The 21,152-nt window shown below is 39.8% G+C and overlaps 1 protein-coding gene across 1 annotated transcript in view; it reads left to right on the top strand.

The window, feature by feature from the left end:
- The first annotated feature begins 237 nt into the window (after positions 1 to 237).
- exoc2 (exocyst complex component 2) overlaps positions 238 to 21,152 on the top strand; it is a 47,385-nt gene continuing 26,470 nt past the window's right edge. Inside the window, exons 1-6 of the mRNA XM_056379084.1 lie at positions 238 to 299; positions 9,239 to 9,405; positions 11,414 to 11,590; positions 12,819 to 12,945; positions 15,412 to 15,525; positions 16,921 to 17,045. Of these exons, the coding sequence (XP_056235059.1) occupies positions 9,288 to 9,405; positions 11,414 to 11,590; positions 12,819 to 12,945; positions 15,412 to 15,525; positions 16,921 to 17,045 (661 nt within the window). The 5' untranslated portion in view covers positions 238 to 299; positions 9,239 to 9,287. The remainder of the gene's footprint in view (positions 300 to 9,238; positions 9,406 to 11,413; positions 11,591 to 12,818; positions 12,946 to 15,411; positions 15,526 to 16,920; positions 17,046 to 21,152) is intronic.

Here is a 21,152-nt window from a genome sequence, read left to right as displayed (position 1 = left end):
TTTTGAAGTAAACATTTTTTAACTTAAATGGAAAATTGGAAAATCAGTGCATATTATCAAAATATACCGTCAACTTTATCCATCTAATCTAATCTAAGTCAAAACGTTTGCCAGTCACTCATTTCAGAATTATTGATTTTAAATGAATTAATCAGTTTATTTGATTTGATTTGATTTTATATTATGACATTTTATTTTATGACATTTTATTTTATTCTGAAGGCTAGGGCTGAGAACGGAAAACCGGAAGTAGTCAGAGGATACAGGAAACGGTCCCTGCAGACAAGCTGCTATAAACTGTAAGTAACTCTTTTCTCAAAGATATTTTTCTCACAAGACATTCATTGTAGAGTCAATGTAATTGTGGTACGTCAGGTAGATATTTAAGCGCTTTATAATGCTGCAACGGACGCAAATGACAGCCTCTGCTATCCCTTCCGGCATAACGAAGTAGCTTGCTAGCGAACGGAGGTTAGCCTAAGCTAACGTTAGCTGTCAAATTTGTCAACAAAGCCAATATCATTCTCTCTAAGATCACTGATGGCTTGTTCGATATGTTGTACAGGGTGTCTTAAGCGTGTCTTTGATAGCTGATGATAGTAGAAACAGCTGACAGACGTTGCCATCTTGGCAATATCAATAGCTGAACCAAACTGCATTCAATTATCCGTCAATTTAAAGGTTAATTGCGTTGCTTGTGTAGCAGAACAAGACTTCAAGACTTCTTACTAACTGTCAGCGCCCACTGTTAAATTCGGCGCGTTTGTCCTACGTTAACATGTACTTATTTGCTATGAAACATCAAACAATTTTCTTATCTAACTACCACTGATTTTATAACTGCTTTGTTTTGCAAACGTACTGTAGTACATATACCTCGATCTCCATCTTTTCTTTTTCCATTATCTGGCTTTTGCTTGTCTCCAACGTGAATCATATATACAGAAATGTTATAAACATTGGTTTTGATGCTCAAAGCATTAAACAATTATATTTCATTCACCAGCAAATTGTATTTCCAAAAATCTGATTACTCAGGATAGTACACTGACCTAAGATGACATTTGTAATGAAGAATGACATTCTCTGCAAATGTATGAAATATAAATAATGGATCTCTCACAGGTGACAAAAATATAAATAATGTTAATACAAAACAATAAAAGCCAGTTAGGGAGTTTTCCATCAACAAGAGACCTTCAGTATTTTTTCATTGTCAGATGAAGCAACTTCCTTTTAACAATGAAATATTGCTTATACTTGGACAACCTTCAATATGTTAGAGAGTAGTAAAAGTAAAATAGTGATGAAATAAATCATCACACCAAATGACCTCATATGACTCAGAAAGGCAGCCTTGTGTAAATGGAAGACACTCAAACATTAAATCACTGTACATAAGGTTTAAAGCACATTGTTCTTGCATCATGACCTCGTCCTTTATGTCTAATAGCTTATGACTGTAATGTTCCATTAAGTAATTTGATTGTAAATAAAATAGTTTTCAACTTTGTCATTCTTCAACATCTGCTAAGACTGAACGTGATGGAACTGATCAGATTTAAGTTTGCTGTTTTGTCCTTGAGGTGTTTATTTGTTTATTGAAACCAAATTTAGTTGCAGTAAGAAGTTCTGAAGTGAGATTTGTTTCATTTTTTTTAAATGTCATAACAAGCCTATGTTAATCTGAGATTAGGAAAACATAGTCTCAGTTGCAGTTGTAGATGCAGTCATTTCTAGTAGATCTAAAGGTTAAGATATTACTTACTTCATAAACCTTAAGACCTCCTGTTGTGATATAAGCACTCACCTGAGCCTCATTAAGTGTTGTGTTTTAAGCCTCCATACATATCTTTTTTTGTGTGCTTTTATCAAATATTGTTACAACATTCTTGCTTTAAATAGGCCTGTCCCAGGGAAACAACACCTTACCATGTGTATATGTAAAACTGATTGATTGTATGAGAGTGTGAATGAGAGCAATAGATTGACAGGTGGATAGCAGGCAGGCGCCATGTCGCAGGGATAAGTTGTCATTGAGCTCCTCCATCACTTGACTTGACATCCATGTTAACAAGTCCTCAGCCTTTCAGTGAAAGTCTACAGAGCTCTGTGTATCACTTCTCCTTCTCTTCCCCAAAGTCAGCACTGCTTCGCTGGGGGAAGGTGGGGGCAAGGCTACACTGATCCATTTCCTGCCCCCTCCCAGGGCTCTAATTGAAAAATTTGGGTGGCCTTGCTTGTTTGTTTTGGTGGAATGTGGTGGGTAGTGTTTTTTGAGGCTTTTCCTCGCTGCTGCTGCTGCTCCATAGACCTTGGGGTGAATCGAGCAACGGGGGTCAGGCTGAGCCTTGTTTATGAAGCGGCGCTTCTCTCTCACCCCTGTCTGCTCTCCGCAGTTGACCCCACCTGGTAGTCTCCTCCCTGCTGACAGGCTTGCTGGGCCACTGGTTTTCACAGTATGGTTTCTGTGACCCAGTCAGACCTGGACAGACAGACAGAGGAGCTTTGGGTTGGGAAACAGGCCACAAGACAGCTCAAAGAGACAGGCTCAATACTAATGGAGTCCTCTCATTTAATGCAGATCCTTACAAGATTCGGTTTTATTGAAACAATTGATAATCAGTTAATAATAAAATGTATTTTTTCCAGGTTTTCCTTGGTTCAGGCCTATAAATTGCGAGGATTTTCTGGTTACCGCTGTATTACGCAATAGTAAACAGGGGAAGGGGACATTATGACAGAGATTTTTGGCTATTTTGTGATATTTTATAGGCCAAATGATTTATCAATTAATGGACTAAGAGAGCAAATAATTGTCAGGTTAATCTTGAAGGAAAATAACAGATGATTAATTCATTAGTTGATGGCAGGTCTGGTTAATCTAGATGTTTGAAGATGTTTTCTTGGGCTCCGGGAAAGTGTGACAGGTATTTTCTTTCACAACTTAATGACATTTTGTAGATTAAGCGATTAATCAGTTTATGAAAAAAATACATAGTCGATAGCCATAATAGTTTTGAGTAACACTTGTGGTAATTAATTATTTATCATATAAAAAACATTATTTGAAAATGTCACTTTGGACTCTTGGAACTTGCGATGGGCATTTTTTCCTTTTTGACATTTCATAGAGAATAAAGTGATTAAATACTTTAAGTAATAATCTTTAGTTGCAACCTTAAATTAATGTGCTGTAAGCAAAAATGTTTTTATAATTTATATTTGTATGTGACTGTGAAAGGTTCTCACGCTGGTGAAGTGTTTTTTTTTTATGTAAAGCAGCTGGGGCAGCAGTGTTACAACCTCACTCATGAAGGTTCAAATCTCTCCGTCTCACCATGTCATTGGGCAGAGCTGCCTGTCTCCAGTCTCTTAATCCTCTGAAAACATCTTCCTGAATTTGCAGGCCCATACTTTATATTTCTGTTTATTGTTGCAGGATTTTTATATGGGAAATTGGGGACTTCACTTCGTTGGGCCTAATTCTGAAAAGCACTTGAGACTGACAAACAAACAAACAGACAGCCCTAAAGATAACAAACCCTGTGGGCAGACATCGTGATGGTAGGATAGTGAGCCAGAGGCACACATCTGATCACTCTGTCCATTTTCTCTGTCACGAAAGACTATCCATGAGCCCTGGGAGCGACTGCTTGCAGAAGAGATGCTGACTCATTGTGGAAGAACTCGTTGACTGGCAAGTGGTCGCAGCATCTGTTTTAAAACAGAACCTGCACAGTTCATATTGATATAATTCATTTATTTGAAAAATGATACAACTGACACATATTACGGTCAATTTTTGGCTATCAACTGCATTGCCCACTCCACATCTTAGAGGCATGTGGTGGCCCGGGAGTGAGCGAACACTGAGGAGGATTGTTTAAAGCTCCACCCAGCCTGTGTGATCAGGCCAGTCATCTCAGGCTGGGTCATGTTTGGCCCGCTCTGTGCATTCAGAGGAGTCAGAGGAGATCTTTGATGGAATTTGGTGTTTGTGTAATGTTGGGGAGCACGGACTGAAATGGTGTTAGTGGCGGTGGTGGGGAGGGGGTTGTGAGCAGCCAGCGTAGTGAGTTAGCTCCTCTGATGGGCGATGGAGGGGGTTGTGGGTGATGAGCTGTCTAAATGGGTCCCTTTGTGCCCGCTAAACCCATCATCTCTTTTACACACATCCACACACACACTTGCCAATCACTGCCATATGTGAGTCACCTTTGAGCTCAGGGCAGCATATGATCCGAGGTATGAACGCCTTATTCATGAGATAGTCGTGTGTAAGCGTGTGTTGATGTGGTGGGTCAGGTAAATAGATTACCATCTTGGTTGTGATGGAGAGAGTTTGTCATGTTTTAGAGTTGTTGAACTAAAAAGGTCAGAGTTTGGAGGAGTTGTTGTGTTCTTCCCTTTAATTGATAGTACACAGTGGAGACAGACAGGAAACAGGAGAGAACGACAGGGATTACAAGCAACATTGTTCCCTGATTTGAACCAGAGTCATTGCTGTTACCTAACTTGCATCCTAGATAGGGTTGGTTCATAATTTTAGATGTAAAACTAACAAACTATTATCATATTAGATGGTTATTTTTAAATTTATTGAATAAATGTCAGAAAACAGTGGAAATTGTCTATCACGGTTTCTCAGAGCCCAAAGTTATGGTTTCAGATTTTGTTTAAAACCCCAAAATACTCAATTTCTCAATGATAAAAAACTAAGATAAGCAGAAAATCCTCACAGTGGAGAAAACAGGAATAAGCAAATGTTTGGCATTTTTGCCTTTATAAATGTTTTTAGCAACATTATGTCGAACACATACCAAGCCTCATGGACCCGACTTGAGTCAGTTGATTACATATTATGGTTGGCCAGTGAGCCCTGCAAATGCACACAGCATAATAGATAGATAAGGACAGTAAAAACATAATGTTTTTTTTTCACGGTGCAATATGATAATCAATATGTGGCACTCAGTTTTGATATTGCCGCTGTGGCCTAATAAGAAATTTTAGGTCTGAGTGAGACTATGTGTCAAGTAAAGTGTGTGTGTGATTTGTTTTTTTAAGCATCTTTTATCTGAACTCAGTCCGTTCCTTACGTTTTTATGAAGAAGAAATCCATTTCTGCTATCTAGACCAGACCAGCATTTCCAGCATTTTGGGGATGTACTGTGGTATATTAAAGTAAGATGGTCTCATGTGTTAAAAAGATTTGTTCAGCGCTTTAATGAAAAGACTTTTGCTTTGTGTTGTAGTACTCCAGCACAGAGCTGAGGAAGGGTTGTCCCACATTAGCAGCAGTGCTGCAAGAGGATCCCAAGCCTCAGACCTCCACAGCTACCACACCGATTAGAGCCAGCCCTGCTGTTTGTTAGTCAGCCTCCAAGGAAAACAAACGTGCCTTTTTAGCCCTATTACCAGGGAGAGAGAGAGAGGGAGAGAGAGAGAGAAAGGTTGGGGTTGGGGGCTAGCAGAATCATGGTTGGAAGAGAATCGAGCGAGAGAAAAGAGGCTAAATCTGGTTCTGTGTTGTCATTGATTTAATTTAACCTGCGCAGTACAACATGGCTTAACACATGATGGAAGAAAGTGGGGTATAGTCTTCTGGGAATCCTCTGATGCCCCCTAGAGGTTAATACCTTTATCCCTCTTGTGGAAAAAGCTGCCTACCTCCTAAGTTTCCAGCTGAAGCTTCAGAAACCTCTTTTTTTTGTTTTCCTCTTCATGCTACACTAAGGAAAAATCCATTCACAGTTAGGCCCCGGCCCGTATAAAGTTATAGTTTCTATTACCTAGTTTGCAGGGTATTTGTGATTGTGCGTGACATGAGACTTGTGTCTCCTTAGTTTTTGTGTGACTTTCTGTGAGTTTCCGTGTGCTTGTGTGTGTTTGTGCACGTGTGTGCGTGCACGATGGTGTTATAGAGAGGGGTCTGGGCAGTGTTCCCGTGTCCATGCACAGCCCCCAGAGTAAAGTAAACACAGCGGCTCTTTTCTCATCCCAGCCGTCAGCAGGCTCTCCCCAGGCCCGCGCCAGAGACCACACACCCAGACCACACACGCACACACACACACACACACACACACACACACACACACACATACACACACATATACACACACACACACACATACACACACACACACACGTATACACACATGTATACACACACACACACACACACACTGCCCAGACCTCTCCGCAGATCCTTCCACATACTCGCATACACACAGACCACACAACACCAGCTCGGGCCCCTCGCACGCAACGTAGCTGAGCTGTCATTCTGCCCAGCGTGTATGTGTGTGTGTGCATGTGTGCGTGTGTACGTGTGTGTGTGGGCAGGCTATCTGTGTGTTTGTGCACGTGTATTTCCAAGATGAGGGGGGGGATAGGATAGAAACACTCCTGGAAGCAGAATCAGAATTATACAAAATAAAGAGCCCAGTCCTCTGCCCCTCGCCGCTCCCACTCTAAACATGTGGGATTGATGAAGGATACACCAAGCTCTTGTTTTAGGGCTGTTAACCTCTTATCTTCTTCATGTCAGATCCATAGCCCCTCCATTTCCTCTGACAAGCGCAGGGCAGCAGCAACAACATGCGGTAAATCCCATTGGAGTTTTCTCGTTAGCTCTGGGATGGAGAGGTGGGGGACTCTGTGGCAGAAAGGTTTCCCAGAAAGGTTCCTTACTCATGGAGCTTTCTAGGTCAATACATATGCTGCTGTCCCACTAATGCTTTTCATGCTTCTGTGTTCTTGTTGTGCCATGTGTCAAAACATTCCCTGCATAAATTCCCTCAATTTCAAACCTGTTAATGTACACTGGAATGAACATCGTCCTGTGATATTTACTTAGTGCCACGGGCCAAATATTCAGCAGCTGATAAATTGTGAACTGGTGGGATTTTAGTGTTAAGGAGGTTTAGGTCTGAAAGGATTGACAGAAAATATATCAACAGTAATTATGTCAATTGATTAATTTAGAGGCTCCAACCTTTTTTGGCTCTGGAGACCAATTTTATGTAGTTTTTGTGACACCAGCTATTTAAGATAAAGACGAGATTGTTTTTTTTATTGGCTCCTTTAAAATGAAAGATGGGTATTCTGACGTATAGTGTGCACTTTACAATGAACATTATACATCTCAAGAGTCCTGAAGCACAAAATGTTGACACTAATGTTTACTTGAACGCAGCATGTCTAACCATGTCTAATGAGATGGGACTCGGGGCTTCATGAGTTATACAACTGTGCTGACTGACAGCTTGTACCATTGTCTTGCAATTGATTAATCTGTTTTGATTTAATTCTGAATTGATTATATTTAATTGTTTAGTCTATAAAATGTCAGAAGATAATGAAAGATGTCCATCAATCTTACAGAGTCCAAGATGACTCAAACTCAAATATAATCTATATATATACAAGACAAAGAAAATCATAAAATTGTCACAGTTCAGAAGCTGTTTTGCAATTATACTTTAAAAATTACAAACCTAGAATGGATTGTCAGAATAGTTGCTGATGAATTTTCTGAGGACTCATTATTTCAGCTTGACTATGAAGGTGAACGTTTAGGACTGTTGGTTGAACTAGCAACTTGAAAAGATTTCCTCAATCTCTGGCAAATTGTGATTTGTGACATTTTTTGGGATATTTTATAGCCTAACAATTGATCAATTAATCAAAAAAAAAAGATTCTCAGATTAATCATGATAAAAATAATCAGAATTTTCAGCCTTAAAAATGGTTTTCAGCTCCTGATGGATCGTCCGGCTGCTGTAAGAGGTTGAATCTCTTAACTTCCTTATCACAGGAAAGTCTCTTTAACAAGTAGACGAACCAATGTTGTGCTCTGTCGGTTTAGATTTCCTTTGATATTAGAGCCCCTGTTGGCTCTTAGAAGTCTTATTGCACCCCAGTTGTACACCTACAACTAATTAGTCACCACATAACTGTGTAAAAGGTTACCGTCATGAACTCAATGCAGGTCCGGTCCGTGTGAACTACTGCATTGTTTGTGGAGAACGTGTTTTGGCTGCGCAGCAAAAGGGCGGAAGCCTTGTTCAAGCTGCTTCAGAGAGTCTAGATTGGTCAGCCTTCTTGAGACCTGGCAGTAATTTATTAGCAAACATCTGTGCTGCTGAAATACATCCTTTCAATTTTTCATTTGGACTCTTTCCCTCTCTTCCTTTACACAGCCTGAACATGAACTGATTTTCATGGGTGCTCCTGCTCTGGTACCATAATCTGTACTGTATTGTGTGGGCTTATGTGGAATGATTGGGGAGGCCAGGTTTATTTATCCTTCGCTGTGAGGTTTACATTCTTCCTTTCCTCCCTGCTCTCTGTCTGCTCCTTCATTCTTGGCTCCCTTCTCTATTTTTCCTATTATCTGAGAGATAACTGCTGCAATGCATACATTGTTTGGAGACCTACAGGGTGGGAAATTAACACTAGCTGCCAGCCAAATTTTGTTCGTGTTTTGCTGTCCCCAGTCAACTCTGAAAAACCTAAGTATGTGACTGCCTGGTGATTCAATAAAAGTGGTGTGATTTGTTTTTGACCGTATTTGTTATTATTTATATGAAGATGGTTGCGGGTTCATCAGCTATGCTTACATGTTGACTTAAAGATATTTTAAAGATATTTTCTTTAATCACAAAAACCGAGAGGGCGTTGTTTATTGCTTATATTTCTGTTAGGGGGGTTATGGTTAGAGATAGGGGTATTGTTTTTTGTCCATTTTTACTGCAGTAAGCCTGTATTATATCTTTGTAAGTTATGTCAGCTTCTAGTGCTGCAACTAATAATTATTTTACAATGACTTTGTTTTTTAATTTAACAATTAGTTAATGTTTTTTGTTAAAAAGGTCAAAATTATGACAATTGTACATTATTATGTCATTAGAGCCCAAACTGATGTCTTTAAATTGCTTTTCTTTTGGACCAAAAGTCCATAAATAAATACATAATTAGATGCAATAGATTTACAGTGATGTGAAACAAAGACTAGCAGGCAGATTTTCAGATTTGATCATAACAAAACTCTTCATTAATTCTTTCCCAATAGACACATTTATTGGTGCGCTGATCATTTTAGCTCTGATTGCTTCATTTCTAGAGCTCTCCCACTGTTAATTGAACTGTCAGTGCGTGCAGTTTGTTGAGGTTTGTGTTACTCACCGTGTCCTCTTACGTACGCCTTGCTCTGCATGTTTTTATTATCCAGGACCAGGTGCTGATCGATCCAGTGTTCCTGTCTGCCCCCTCAGGCCACCATGTCTCGTGCCCGTCAGCCCCCGCTTGTCACAGGCATTTCACCCAAAGAGGGTGCGGCCTGGACCAAAGTCACCATCCGTGGAGAGAACCTGGGCACGGGCCCAGCTGACCTCATAGGTAATGCATTTATAACCACATTGTTAACAATAGACACAGCTCCGATAAAATGTTTTAGTTTCTATCTTTGTTTAATTTTTTTAAATAAATTCCTGTTCAGAAATATTTTTTTCATGTTTTACATACTTCTTAATATTTATATTTCTTATTGAAATATGTATAATAATGAATATGTGAATATAAATATACAGTATTTAGATATTTTGTTTAAATTATCACACAAATGTGTTGAAGATGTCAATATTAATAAACATTTTAATGTAATAAACATTTATTTGTTTCACTGTAAATAATATAATTCTTAGGTGATGATTTTTAATATTTATTTCTCTGTGGGAGTTGGTTTTGTTGAAGGTGGGAGACACCGATGCTGAGTAAATGTAGCTGATTTATTTTTGTCATTTAATTTCTGCTCCGGTACGTTGAGTATTTTGTAACTTAAAACGTATTAACTGATTTTATTAACTTATCCATCAACAAACCACAGCGGCTCTTTTTTAAACAGGCTGGTGTAAAGTTTGGTTTTGTTTATATGATCCATAAGTGGACAGGACAGTTAATTCTTTGTTCCCCTGTGAATCAGGATTTCATCACTTTTTCTACTGTTTAGGTTTTTACTTTCAGGACAATTTGATAAGGTAATAAGTGATAATGACCTGAGGTAAAAGCAAGTTAAGTTCTAATAATGCATTTCTATGTAGACAGTTTGTTTTTAATTGTTTAGTTTTAGACATATCAGCAGATATTCATCATTATTTTAACTGGTTACATGCATGAATGTTTAAATATGTGTTGCAGTATTACAAATATTTTCGAAATGAGGGCAATCTGAAAATTCATTATGGATTCACCGTTTCATTTTGCAATTGTAAATTGCAATATATCTTTTGTGAATTTCCTATAGGTATAAAAATATTTAATGTTGGGAGTTGAGTTCACACAACAGCTTTGTGGTGTAAAAAAAAAAAACACATTAACAAAAGAAAAAGCACAGCCCAGATTTAGGAAAGAAAATACTTTGCTTTTGTGTAATTCAGCTTCTCCTGTGGCGCGGCATTTTTCCAGCTGTCCCTGCAACTCACCAAAAACAAAATTTTTTTGTTTGTGTAAATATTTAGATTACTGTATGCCTAGTTTGAGAAACTCTAGAGCTTATCAAAATGCATTAATGTGAAAATATATTTTTTTTCCATTTGCCACACAGATGGACTACCTCCATCTTGTTCTCATTATGTGTTCGTCACACACTTTTTCTATGCCGATATTTTCCCTCATCTTCGCCAGTTCCTCCTCTAACCCTGCTTCTTTTAGGTCTTAGTGGAGGTGGGACGCAGGACTCACACACACTGCTGCTCCATGCTTGGCAAGCTGTGCTTTGGCCAGTGATACAGGTCTATTTCTGACCATGAATGTCCCTGGGGCCTGGAATTAGATAATTAGATATGCACAAATGTGTGTGAGTGCTTATGTATTCAAACAAAGTGGCCAGTAGAGAACAGAGGCAGGAAATTGGACTCTAATGGGCATATTATTCACGGTTTTATGGGCTATTTGTTGATCAGCTTTTATAATGTTTGATTATACACATGTGAAACCTTCTGAATCCCCTCAGCTAGAATTGTCAAAGTAATCCCTGTGTCTGTCTTCTAGTGTCCAAATAGTTTTCAAGAGGGTTTAAAAAGAGGACGACAGATGCAGGGGCCAAGTGCACATTGTGCCAGTAATGAGCCACTTAGCAGTGAAGTGACACACGTTAGCTTAAAGGAGCTGAGTGAGAGGAAGGAAGGTCACGGCCACCCACACCCACCGTGACCCCAACTTCAACTTTGACCCCTTGGTGACAGTTTTGACTAAACTTGCTGATAGATGCCAATTCTGTCTTGAGTGCCGCACCTCTTGTTATAGATTGTCTGTGTGTGTGTCGGTGCTACACTTTGTTTATTTTTGCTGTCACAGTGTGTCTGTATCTCTCACCCTTTTCACCCTCTCCCTCTCTCTTCCGTCTCAGGTCTGTCGATCTGTGGCCATAACTGCCTGCTGACAGCCGAGTGGATGTCAGCCAGCAAGATAGTGTGCCGTGTGGGTCCTGCCAAAGACGACAAGGGAGAGATCATCGTCACAACCAAGTCTGGAGGCCTCGGCACCTCCACGGTCTCATTCAAGCTGCTCAGACCAGAGAGGATCGGTAAGACTCAGAAGACAAAAAAAGGAGACAGAATGAGAGAGACAAGTAGTTGCAACTACAGCTAATAATTATTTACATTAGCAGTTCATCTCTTTTTTAAATAGTCAATTTATTATTGAGTCCATAACATGTCAGAAAATAGTGAAATGTGCCTGTTACAATGTCCCAAAGCTCACAGCAACATCTTCACATGGTTTGCGTGATAAAAAAAATGACTGAAAACAAGTAATCAGTTGTCAAAATTGTTATTGATTAATTTTCTGCAAAACAACAGACAAATCATTTCAGTGCTACTCCCAGCCAATTAGCATAATATAATTTACTTTTTCCCCAAATCACAACTTTGTCTCAGAAGGCTTCATGATCTTTTTTTTCATAACACAAAAAAAAAATTAATGGGAGGATCCTCAGAAAGCACAAATGACGGTGAGATCTCCACGGTGGGCGAGGGAGTTCCACGCTCTGCAACTTTTAAATACACAAAACATAAACAAATAAAACGTGTTCATTACTTCGACAAATTGCAAACTGCAAATAAATAAAACACGAGAAAAAAATTGAGAAACACACTGACTAAAAAGTGACAAACTTGCCTGGAAAGTCGACCACAGATCAGTGATGTTGGAAAATCAGCCGACAATGTTTATTTTAGTTTTAAGAATAAAGTGTATGATTCAAATTTCACTACAGATATTGGATTTATAAATAATTCTAGTCTTTTACTAATTACACCGGCATGTTTATAAGGAAACTTCAGTTGCTATATACAAGTTTCTGTGATTCTTTACGCCGCATATATGTTGTCAAGTTGGTGAAAATGTTTAATTTATTTTCAACATTTTTACTAAATGCAACATAAAAAAGGTAAAAGATATTTTCTTTATTTGCTTGTGTCTTGTCCATCTGCACGTGTTAACATGAGCTCTGTCAGCCACTGATCTTCTAGGACCTCGCAGACAAACATAATTACAGTATCAATTCATTAAAAAGTAAAACATTATAGATAAGTCATAGATAATATATTATAAATAAATAAAAGTGCAACAAGTTAAACGAGTGTCAAGTCACAAGTGTTTCCTACATGATACTGTGTACATTGAATGTTCATGTTTGCATGTGTGCAGTTAGAGAGAGACTGTGTGTGTGTGTGTGTGTGTGTGGGCGAACATCTGGGATGTGTTGCAGCGCTCAGTGACGTGTGTCTGGTCTGTCCTGCCCTGTCCTGCAGGTATCCTGGACCAGTCTGCCGTGTGGGTGGATGAGATGAACTACTACGACATGAGGACAGACCGCAACAAAGGCATCTCCCCCCTTTCCCTGCGACCCAGCAATCCACTGGGCATCGATATAGACAAGTACAGAGCAAGAGCATACGAACACACACACATACGAGCACAATCACACCGCCATAAACACACACGCTCTACTCATTGAGTCATGGTTTACATCCCTAAACAGAAACAAACTCTCCCCATATGCAGGCGTTTGAAATATTATGCCAACGCAGCAATGGCTGAACAGCCTCTAACCACTGCACAGAGGGATTGGAAACAGAATAATTGTGTAAAAAGCAGAGGGGACGATGGTAGAAAGGGATCTGGAAAGAGCTAAAGCAGTGACCCATGCTCATGTATGTACACCGCCTCAGAAGCAGCGTGGCGCGGTGCTGCCTCCCACGCGCCTGGCAGGGAGTGCACAAGTTGTAATGTATAGTTTGTGTTGTCAGGTTCTGGCATTTCTGGGTTAGTGTTTGTTTGGTTTAGAGGGGCCGGGGGCAAGTGACCACTCGTGACCAGAGACAAGACCCCCATAAATAGGCTGTACCATTCACTCACCTCCCAGGGTTGCATTAAACATCCAGCGTACACAGTCTGCACAGTTCTCTTTGACACTAATATGTGAACACACCAGCAGTTGATTTGTTACATGGAGCCATTCAAAAGCACCACCCTGTTGTCTGCTCTATCTACGTGGTTGTGTACATCTTTGTGTAGTGATGTCACTGGACGGTTATTTAGCTGTAGCTGTTTACACCAGCTGTTTCGTAACGTCATACTTGGCCCGGTTATAAAACAAGTGTTTAACAAGTGGAGACTGATCAATCACTAAATTAAAACAGGGTCAACCACACAAAGTAGATCTTACATAGAGTTTACAAAAAAACACTATATATATAAGGGGAGCGGCAGTAATACGGACAACATGAACTGACACTCAGTTTGAAATACTGTCTCATAATGGTGTAAACTGATATAATGAGTAGTCTCTTCTCATCTAACTATGTCAGCAGTAATAGTCCATGTACACTTATTATGAAATACTTATATTTCTCCTTGTAAACATATATGGAGAGTAAAATGAATATAAACAATATAACCAGGTGATACTAACCTTTGCATGTAGGTAATATATGGCTTGTTATAGATTAAGCTGCAACGTCTTAATCTTTCTACCCAAGACATTCCCTACGTTTAGATGGTACAGTCCACTGTAGTTTGAAACACCAGATTAAAACTAGCTTGAAGAATTTAGTGAAGGACTTAAACTGAGTGATGGATATATGAATAACCTGATTCTGGACTCCAAGGGAACTTTCTAGTTCCATCAGCAACTTGTTGTCAGGCGTTTTGCTATGCATGCTATCGTCTCGGTCAGAGGTGTAATGCTAAAACTATAATATAGTCCAACATCTAACACCTACTGAATATGGAGAGCTTGAATAGTGATAAACTACATCTACATGCACTTTGCACCTTCTGCAAACAAGAGTGTGTAAGAGCCTTGATGGTGTGTCGGCTATTGAGTCTTTATTCTGTAGTTGAACATACTGTTAAGAACTCCAGTGATCATTTAATGTGAGATTATGGAGTAGTGTTTGTGAAACATTCTGTTTTATTGTTTGGTATCTTATGGGTTAAACTGAAAACAACGAGCACCATAAAGGGAATGAGACCAGCGTCCTGTGTTTCCCTCAAATACACTCACTTCTTGTTGATTTAAAAAATTTCGTGAGCATGAATTTCCCCTCACTGAAAAAAACTAGAGGGATTTTTAAAATTCATTTAGTGTTCATTGTCAGTGTTATTTTTATAGCCAAAAACATAATATACAGTGATAGTGTAGACATTTGAAACTTTCACTTTCACTCAGTTTCACGTCTTTAACAGTAATATTTTATGTCCTGAATACTATAATATATACATAATATATAAATAAATAATATAATTATATTTTGTCCATATGCATGACAGTGTGTGTGTGTGTGTGTGTGTGTGTGTGTGTGTGTGTGTGTGTTTGTACTCACATCTACAATATGTACTCTGTGTGCATGTGTGTATGTGTGCAGCACAACGCGTATCCCTGTGTATGGATTTTCAGTTTCACCGACGGCCTGTTGGTTTTTCTACATACGTGTGTGTAACTGCAGAGTGGGTGGTGATGGTGGTGGTGGGGGTTTGGTTTGTGTAGACCACGGGTCATTAGTGGAGATCAAGACTCCCTAATGAGTACTGGGTCCTCCAGGGGCACCCAGGCGTCACACACTGCACTTCCCACGCCAAGCTCTCCCAGCCTGGGTAGTTCTTGGCTGCACACTGCCCCCTGCTGGAAATGCTTCCAACATCAAGTTAAAAATTTATCTCACCATTTACACATAATTCCTTTACCCTACTCAATCACAGTTTGCCACTTGTATAGTCATTATATTTATTCTTTTTTTTTAGTGTCTGCGCGATTTGATCCTTGATGTGTTTCTACTGTTTATATACTATACATCTACATACTGTGCATCTTTTCCTCTCTGTTTATTTGTTATCTTCCAGAGGCAAAATCCCACAGAGTGACATGGAGCTGACATTTCCAGGAATGAGTGGAGACTTCACCAGTGAGAACTTCTCCGCCACCTGGTACCTCATAGAAAACCATGCAGGATCCAGGTAGGTTCTTTGTTGTTACCACTAATGTTAGGTTACCATTCCTCATAACTACTAATAACTTCCTAAGGTGCCCAGAAAGCAGTGTGAGTCTTACTGTACTCGATGTTAGCTAGCATCACAATTTTGTTTTTCAACTGAATTAACCAGATGAGAGACAGGAGGCTACAGGGGGGTTAGCTGAACCCTCCAACAAACATGAGTCAGGGTCTGACATGTCCTGGTCACTGTGCTGCTGGTTTCTTGGGGTGCGCCCTCAGCAAGGCTGCCAGTAACACTCCTTGCTGGTATCATCAGATCACTGTAAGGTAAATCCATGTGTTAGGAAAGAAACATTACCTTCTCCTCTCTCACCAAGACAGCAGATGATTCTGGTCCAGTAGGACTGCAATTAGTCGATCAATTGATCAATTGATCAGTAAATAATTTCTCTAGCTTCCAGCTTCTCAGGTTTGAATATGCTCTTATTTTTTTTTAGCAATTTCTTCACTGATAGTAAACCCTATATATATTTTGGCTTCGTACTGTTGGTCAGATGAAACAACACAGTTGAAAACATCTCCACTATTTGCTGATGTTTTACAGACAAAGCAACTCATTTATTAATCCATTAACCAAAAAAATAATTGATAGAATAATTTGTTTGCCATCCTTTGGTGCAGACTGGGAGATGGTGATGATTGAATTGAAAAGAAAATGAAAGAAAAAAAGACAGACAATAAGCTGGTTGTTTTTATGACTTGTATTTTGATTTATCTGCACACCGGCAGTTGGTCGTCCACAGAACAGTGAGGTATGTAGACCAGGCATCGCCGACCCAAAAGCCCTGATTCCAGTTAACCGTCATGTCAGGGCAGAAGAGAGTTATTTTGGACTCTCCTGGCTTCCTCTCCCCTTGCTTAGCCTCCCCGTAACCCAGACCCCAGGATCCAGCATGACCAGGGGCCTCTGTTTGGACCTCGCTGGGTGACTGTTTCTTCCTGCGGAGGAAACCTCACTCAAGACTCTGACACACACACACACACACACACACACACACACACACACACACACACACTCTCACACTGGGCCACAGATGTGTGTCCAGAAATCATGTTTCTCTGTACAGACTTACATGCATGCTTATGTGTGCTGCATAGGAGTTGTGTAGTTAATCATACTTAGACAACAAAATTGCAGAATAATATTAGGGTGTAATAGTGCTGAGATTCGCAGTTCTCTGTTTTTCTAATCATTTTGAATTCAGTATATTTGGGTTTTGGACTGTGCACAAAATAAGCTATTTGAAGACCTCACCTCAGCCTCTGGGAAAATGGAGTGTGCTGAAAAAAATTGAGGGAAACTAATGATTAGTTACAGCCTTTAATGACTGAAATATTGCTTTTGATGTTTCCTCAGTTTTGAGCAGCTGAAGGCTGCAGCCACTAACCTGAAGAAGCAGGCTACTAAGAAGAACGAGGGGAGTCTGGCCTATGTGAAAGGAGGCCTCAGTACGTTCTTTGAGGCCCAGGACGCTCTAGCAGGTGAGAGGGATTAACACGTTTTTGTCTGCTGTGGAACCTCACCAAATGGTCTGCAATAAATACACAAATCATCACTCTTCATCTCTGCTCAGAAAGGAGCAGTTGATTTTTTTTTGGAGTGTGTGTGTGTCTCGGGATTTTTTCTTTCCCCACTTGCGGTTTAGCAGCGGTTGATTAAAGAGGCTCATTTGGACGCTGTGTGAACACCCTCCACTTTGTACTACTGTTACACCAGCCAACCACAACACTGCTAATTCACCTTCATCAAAATGAGATCAGCTCTCACCTGTCACACACAGTTTCGCCTGAGTCTCCCTAGAGCCAGGAAGTGGACACACACGCACACACACACACACACACACACACACTCATTGACCTTCTGGTGCCAAAAAGATTTCAAGGTAGCAGAGACTGACTGCTGTCGCTCTGCCAGGTACCTCAAATCAATTGTTCGCTTCATCATTCATACTTTTGTCTGTTTACTCTCTGCTCCCGCCATAGCCGCTCAGTTACTTCCGCTTACTATTTATACGTACACTTTTCTGCCTCCATCATTATTATTATTGCTTTCCGTATGTTTGTGCCCCGGTTGGGACAGAGGCAATGTTTTCATTGTTAGTGGCTGAATCTAAATAAACGGAGCAGCCCAACACAATGCAGGCCAGAGTATTAGGACTGATAGTGCTGATAACAGACCCAATATGACCAATGGGAACAATGCACAGTCATTCTCACGTTCAGACTGAGCGTGCCTACTGTGTGCCCAGTGCCCCAATGGGAAATGTACAGTCTCCACACATGGAAGAAGCAGCACACCATGGATGGACTCAAGTGACCTGTGAACCAAGAGGTTACCGTGATGCGATATGACCTGTATGACAGGATGGGATTTATTATATTGGCCAGAATCTAAGACAATCCGGATCAGAAGACTCTTGTTTGCCTTACAACATATTTTTTTATAAATAAATGATAAAAGATATTAGGGACACTTTGAATTAGGCTAGGTTTCATTTCAAGTAGAATCCACATTAACCAGTGGTTGCAAGTTAGTGGTGATTTTAAAAGGGTTTTACCTTAATCATTAGTCATTACTGTCATTACTCCAAATTAATCACATCGCTCCACATCTGCTCGATGTGTAAACAGGCAAATATTTGCTAAAACATTTTCTGCAACGACTTTATGACATGTTGATGTTTGCAGTTTGTGCAGCTTTGTGACTAAAAAAAAATCAACCAATGGCACTTTAAAACATCATTTTAACATCTGTGTAGCTTGTCCAAGTGTTTTCAGGTGTGGTTAGCAGACATTTCATCACAGTCAAGCTTTGTAATGATTGTTTTTAGCTGTTAGTATTTTCCAGACTGTTCGTGCCTTTACTTCCTATGTGTCAATGTAACAAAACGTACAGGAGAGATGAGAAAATTCACACTGACTAATTCTGCTCATAAACAAGCATCTACAAACTTGCTAGCTTATTAACAATAAAGCTACAAATGGCCCCAAATGCAACACTATTGTATATAAACCGTATAACATTAGAGCACTTACTTCATTCAGAGTTGTGACTCCTTAAGTATCTACTCCTTGAGTATCATACACCTCCAACTTAACAAATATAATTTCCACAAAAAACATGGAGTCATCTCTGAGTCCTGTCTTCTCACCACGACTCATTACAGCACTACAACATCCTTTCCTGGCCAGCTTTTGGCTCTCAGTCATAAATAATGAAGTGGTGGCCTGAGAATGGATATCTCAAGTGGAGATATTCTGTATACTAGGTATGGTCAGCCAAACTGACATACCAGCCAGCACGCTGCTAACAGCCAGCCAGCTCGACACAGCTCTGCAATCTCTCACTTGCCAGGCCTAGTTAGCACAGCTGTTTGAGCAACTGTGAATCCTTTCTTTGTCTCTGGGCAGCCCTTGGCAGCTCTCTGTTGTTCCGAGTCAGTCCAAATGAAACCTCACCTGAGATGGAGCTGTGAAAAATTTAAAAGAAATTAACAGTGAAAAAAAGAAATTAACAGGGTGCTTGTGTTTTTTCCTTGCTCGAAATTGTGCTGCATTAGAGGTTTCTCTCAGTTCACCATCAAGACATTTTTGCCTCCTGTTTATTTTCGGTTTTCGGCTTGCATGTGAGATTTTTATTGATGACTTTAATAGAAGTCGGGAGTTATTTTTTAATACAAGTGTACTGCTGCTGGCTAGGTGGATAGAAGGAGAAGAAGCCAAATCTGGAAAGAGGAATGAGGCGGATAGAAAATATTTAGAGCAAACAGCGGGACTCTGACTTTAATATCCGCAGGGTTTCTCGCCTTCCCTCTCTTTTTCTTCTTCCCACTAATTGCTTCTTAATTGCTCTCCAGTATAGCTAACCATCTCCAACAAAAATAGCAAAACAAAATACCATGTCTCTTTTAATGAACTATGAACTCTATGCTTAAGCACACAGTTTAGACTTTTGCATCTACAAATCACAGATCTTGTTAATTACAGTGCTGTTTGGGTTTGTTAGCTCATGTTGGCCTTTGGCAAATGGAGAAACAAGACTGGGAGCATCAGCCAGCTTTTTAGTGGAGTTGTAATCTTCCAGCTGATCAGAAGTGCATGGTCAAGTTGCAAGGCCTCACAAGATTTGCATTTCGACATCCATACTTTACGTTTGTAATTTCAGATTGGCAGGAGCATTTATCCAAACAGCACTGTGCATGTGTTTTTTAAACAGACCAGAAAAACCAGAAACATCTTAATCACTGGATCAGTAAGGTGGTTGAGACTGACCTAATTATGCAGATACTCTTATTTTTATTTACCGGCTTGACCAATCCACATTAAATACTATTTCTTAGTCAATGTTATTATGTAACTCAGTGTTTGTGGTACATTTATGAAGTTACAGCGAGATGCTGACCGTTTTTGTATCACAGTTATTCCTGGTGTCATGTTACTTTACATAAACATTTAGGGGATTTAGGGAAATCTTACGGGATTGAGAAACTATGTTGGCAGATATCCTGGGCTGGCATATTTGGATTAGTATCAGGAGAAAAAAAAAATTCAAAATGAAATGTAATTTTTTAATAGCTTTTAAGTAAAAATACAAATTTAAGAAGAAAAAGAAAACAACATGTCTTTAAGAGATGTATGTATAAAGGTGGGTGGACAACCTGAGGCATAAATAATAATAATATAATATAATAATAAGTACTTTAATCAAGAGAAGGTAGTCAGCATCACTCACACAGGGTCACAGGTTAGATCCTGTAAATGTAAACACTTTTTTGCCTTTGTCAGGTGGCCTAGTTACTGGGGTGGAAAATTTGGAGGTATGTTGTGGGGTTAAATGCGCATTTATATCAAATAATATAGTTTCAAGCACCTATATGTAGAAGTTTTATGGCTTTTATTGTATTTATATTTATATATATATATATTCTAGTTTCAATAAATTGTATAATTTTTGCTTTAGCTGCTAACAGAGTTTTTGTTTGATACAATATCTTACTTGTTTGAAGAGGGGATTTCTTTTCAGTGATGAAACAAGTGGTCCTGTGAACAGTCCATGTGAACCACCACAGACTGGTGAAAGATTAGGAAGGTTTCTGGCCATGGCGACTGTTTGGTTTTGGAGCCTCAGTGACAAACTGAGCCGTGCCTCTGAGACAGAGACAGTCTGGCTGATTGACTGACTGACAGTCTGTCAGGGAGTCCAGGGTTGTTGCTACTAAAAATGTTGAAATTTGAGGTTTTTCATTGTTGTGTGAAAAGGAAGTCTCCCAGTGATGCAGGAAACGGAACGGCTACCGTGTTCCAAAAATGCCAGATTCCCAGGGCCTATTCCCTGAGCCCCCAGCCCCCAGCAGGAGTCAAAACATCTCCAGCTTTAGAATCCAGGGACACTGTATTTTTATTCTTATTCATTTTTTTTTTTTTTCCTCAATGGTTCCAGGAAGTGAAGCGGGAGCTGCAGCTCTTCCTCAGGTCCTGTCTGCGTGTGTTATCCGGACCCTGACCTGATGTTTAGGTTAGCTGTGACGTCATCAGCCCTTCACTGTGTGACAGACGCAGAGGACACACAGCTGGCTGCAGGGCAAGGGG

Source organism: Seriola aureovittata, chromosome 6 (genome assembly GCF_021018895.1).
Source record: "Seriola aureovittata isolate HTS-2021-v1 ecotype China chromosome 6, ASM2101889v1, whole genome shotgun sequence".
Classification (NCBI taxonomy): domain Eukaryota; kingdom Metazoa; phylum Chordata; class Actinopteri; order Carangiformes; family Carangidae; genus Seriola; species Seriola aureovittata.
Note: the sequence above shows the minus strand (reverse complement) of the source record. Positions and strands in the feature narration are given on the sequence as shown.